Here is a 3,393-nt window from a genome sequence, read left to right as displayed (position 1 = left end):
CGTCACGTGTATGAAATTGATTACAATAGGTGTTTGGCAGATTTTGTTTACACTGTATGGTAACAGACTGTCTTATAAAAATAGCTCCTATTAGCGGACTTATCAATTAGTTAATACATGTTGTAGATACGCGAAGGGCGTATCGTTATTCCAGCTTCGTGACATCACTTCTCGAGGTAAACAATCGGCGTTGACAGGCGGGTAGAAACTGCTTACAAAAAGTCGAATTTTCTCGTTAAATCCCAGGTTTTGCACGACGCAACATCAAGATATCTTCTTTCCACTATATATGGTACCTACGGTTTAAGATTCATTGAGGTAGGAGCTTATACCATGGTTAAGGTGATTTTGACTGGACTATTTGTGCTTTAGCACGATTAGGAAGGAATCAATTAGACTCGTCTGATATAGCTGGTTTGCCCTCTTATAACAATCAACCCAATCCACGTACCAAATCGTCAACTTGAAGGATACTAGCAAACGAAAATACGAGATTGTAAATGCTATGACCTGCTTACAAAATTACGATCAATAAAAGTACAATGAAATACACACGGTTATTTTGCTGATCTGGCCTGGTACATATACTCTTTGGTCAATCGGTCAATCAGGACGCAGTTAATTTTTGTTCTAGCAAGTGTATTACTTTTTATTGAAAGATTTCTCAGGTGGTTACAGCACAAATTAGGAGATACCCGGAAATTGAATCAATGGCTAAATTCTCGAATGTTTGTATTTTGCTTTTAGGTTTTACCATAATAATGAATTTTTCAAGTGTACTGGTAGCAGGGCTGTGTGTCGTTGCTGTTGTCACGTGTGCATGTGAGGTTTGGTCGTTTTTAGCTCATTATATGAAGAAAAAACCCCAAGAAATGAAGAATTTTATTATTAATACAGTCATTAAATTGAGAAGAAATAGATATGAATCGGTTCTTAGTAATAATGATATCAATTACACAAGGTATGACGGTGTGCGCTCAAAAATAACAGGGGCACATATTTATGCAGTTGGAAGTTATGCTGAAACCATGCCAATGAGCGTTTGCCGTGATGCTGACAGAATGGTTATATATGAACAATTTCCACTTGTGGTAAGAAATCAACAAAGAGGAAATTGTTTAATAGCTAAGGAGAATTCACATGAACCACTCTATGTATTGCTTAAAGTACTGGACCATATGGGTCTGGATGAGGAGTGTAGAAGCTTAATTAACAATGACGGGTATCTGGAGTCGGAGGGTTTCTTAGATTTTTATATACGCAGACTGATGATCGAGGCACATACAGATACACCCACAATACATGGTCCCTCAGCATCATTCCCTGGGACTACAACATTTGTCGACAAAGGAACAGGACGTGAATTTGAAGTAACAGTAGAATTTGACATGGTCTTTTGTTTAAAATGCGAATCATGGCCGGGTAACTGTTTCGATTATTTTACTAGAAAAAGGCTGAACGACTGGCCGTCACGGGGGCTGCTAGAATCAATACATGGTCTACCTTTTCATGTAGTTCCCATTGGACACCACCTTAGCTCAACAAAGAACATTGAATGGAGGTATTCTTTTTCTATCGTTGAGAAACAACTCATTCTGGGAATGCCTGAGCCGTACGTTAAATGCATGATTGTCTTGAAAGCACTCCGAAACAACTACATCAAGTACAGTGATTCTGAAAAACCAACGCCATTCTGCTCATATTATATAAAGACCGCTTGCTTTTGGATGTGTGAAAGCGTCCCACATGATACTTACAAAAATACAGTTTTAATTAGTAAAGTACTGGATTGGCTTATTGATAGCTATCACAAAGGAAAGATGCGTCATTATTTTATTCCCCAGCAAAATTTGATCCGTCATCTTTCAGTGAAGTGCCGTGACGATGTAAGAGCAAAATTGACAGAAGTTAAGAAAAATCTTCGTTTAATGGTGATGACACCTACCGAAACAGAGTTATTTCAGGAATGGTGGAACTGTAACTAAGATTTTGATTTTATAAAATGACTAACATACTGTGTGTTCACCTCAATGTTATTATTCAGGCCCGTAGCCAGGTCATTTCAAGGGGGGTTCTCTGGGCGTGGGGTCCAGGGTTTGCCTAAGGGCCCCGGTGGGGTGGGGGGGCGAAGCCCCCGAAGCCAGAGCAGTTTTTGTGTTTAATGGGTCTATATAATGTTATAAAAGCAGTTATGTTTTGAAAAAGATCTATGTAATAAAAGGTGGTAATATAATAAAATTGGAAAATATTTTCTGAGTATTAGCATGTTTAAATCACACCGAAAGACAAAAAAAAAACCTCATCGTATAATCAATATCAGTATACTCAACACATTTATTATTATAAAACAAAACAAGCTATTATATAGGCCTATAAAGTAATTTAGAAAGAATTATGTACTGTGCTTCTTTATATATATAAAACATTTAAGAAGTGTATACTTGTCTTGTTTTAACTTAAATAATGAATCTTCCAGTAGGCCTATATAAACAAATAGAGCTGCCTGTTACAAAATAAAGTAGGAGCTGAACTTCTTTTTGACTCTCATCTTGTACACTAAAAATAATATTAGGCCCTACTATTTTTACTACATGGCTAAAAAAGCACAAATATTGTCATTACTACAACTGACAGGGCCATCGTTAAATTAAGTCAGACCCCAAAATATAGCATCATATCATATGTCATCTGACATCATGGGAACCTAAATTTTAATTAAATTATTTGTTTACTAGGCCTAATTCAAAATTATTATTTTAACTTTAAGACTTTAACCTAATACATACTGATTAATAATAGCTGAGATTTGATGCACATTTCAGAATTAATAATCGTTTTTAGTATCTTACTGAATATTTATTGTCTACCAAATGAAATATGAATTATATATGAATCTTTGGAAATACAATTTCTACAATATTAGTCTTGTTTTTATATAGATAAATGTTCGATAAATACTATCGTTCATAAAACAAACGAAATTCAGCGCGTCTATTTTCATTCCAATCATGGACCTATTAATAAGGTCCATGTTCCAATCAATGGCGTTTGTAAAGGTGTAGGACCGGTTCGGCCGTACACTTGTTCGGCCGTATGATATTCATTGCCCAAATAAGGGTTATTGTATGGAACGCCGTGTAGTGTATAATCAAAGCGTGAATTGGATGTCACTGTACTGTACAGTGCAATGTTGACCGCGGGTTAGGTGGTGGTGCAGGAGAACCTTATAATAAAAATAACGATTACTAATAAAAAGTGTGTTGTTTGTTTTTATTTCTACTGGTGGTGTACACAGGAACCTTATAATAAAAATAACGATATAACGATTACTAATAAAAATGTGTTGTTTGTTTTTACTTCTACTGGTGGTACACGGGAACGTAATAATAAAAA

The 3,393-nt window shown here is 35.8% G+C and overlaps 1 protein-coding gene across 1 annotated transcript; it reads left to right on the top strand.

Annotated features, from left to right (window-relative positions):
- Positions 1-595: 595 nt before the first annotated feature.
- LOC117114970 (cyclic GMP-AMP synthase-like) lies at positions 596-2,100 on the top strand. Its single transcript, XM_033258599.1, has one exon. The coding sequence runs from the start codon at positions 711-713 to the stop codon at positions 1,983-1,985; it is 1,275 nt and encodes a 424-aa protein (XP_033114490.1). The 5' UTR covers positions 596-710; the 3' UTR covers positions 1,986-2,100.
- Positions 2,101-3,393: the final 1,293 nt, after the last annotated feature.

The sequence above is a fragment of the Anneissia japonica genome, unplaced genomic scaffold (assembly GCF_011630105.1).
Source record: "Anneissia japonica isolate Jap-2015-1 unplaced genomic scaffold, ASM1163010v1 scaffold14827_len7465_cov143, whole genome shotgun sequence".
In the NCBI taxonomy this organism is placed as follows: domain Eukaryota; kingdom Metazoa; phylum Echinodermata; class Crinoidea; order Comatulida; family Comatulidae; genus Anneissia; species Anneissia japonica.
The sequence above is the reverse complement of the archived record's forward strand: the minus strand, read 5'-3'. Positions and strand labels throughout refer to the sequence as shown.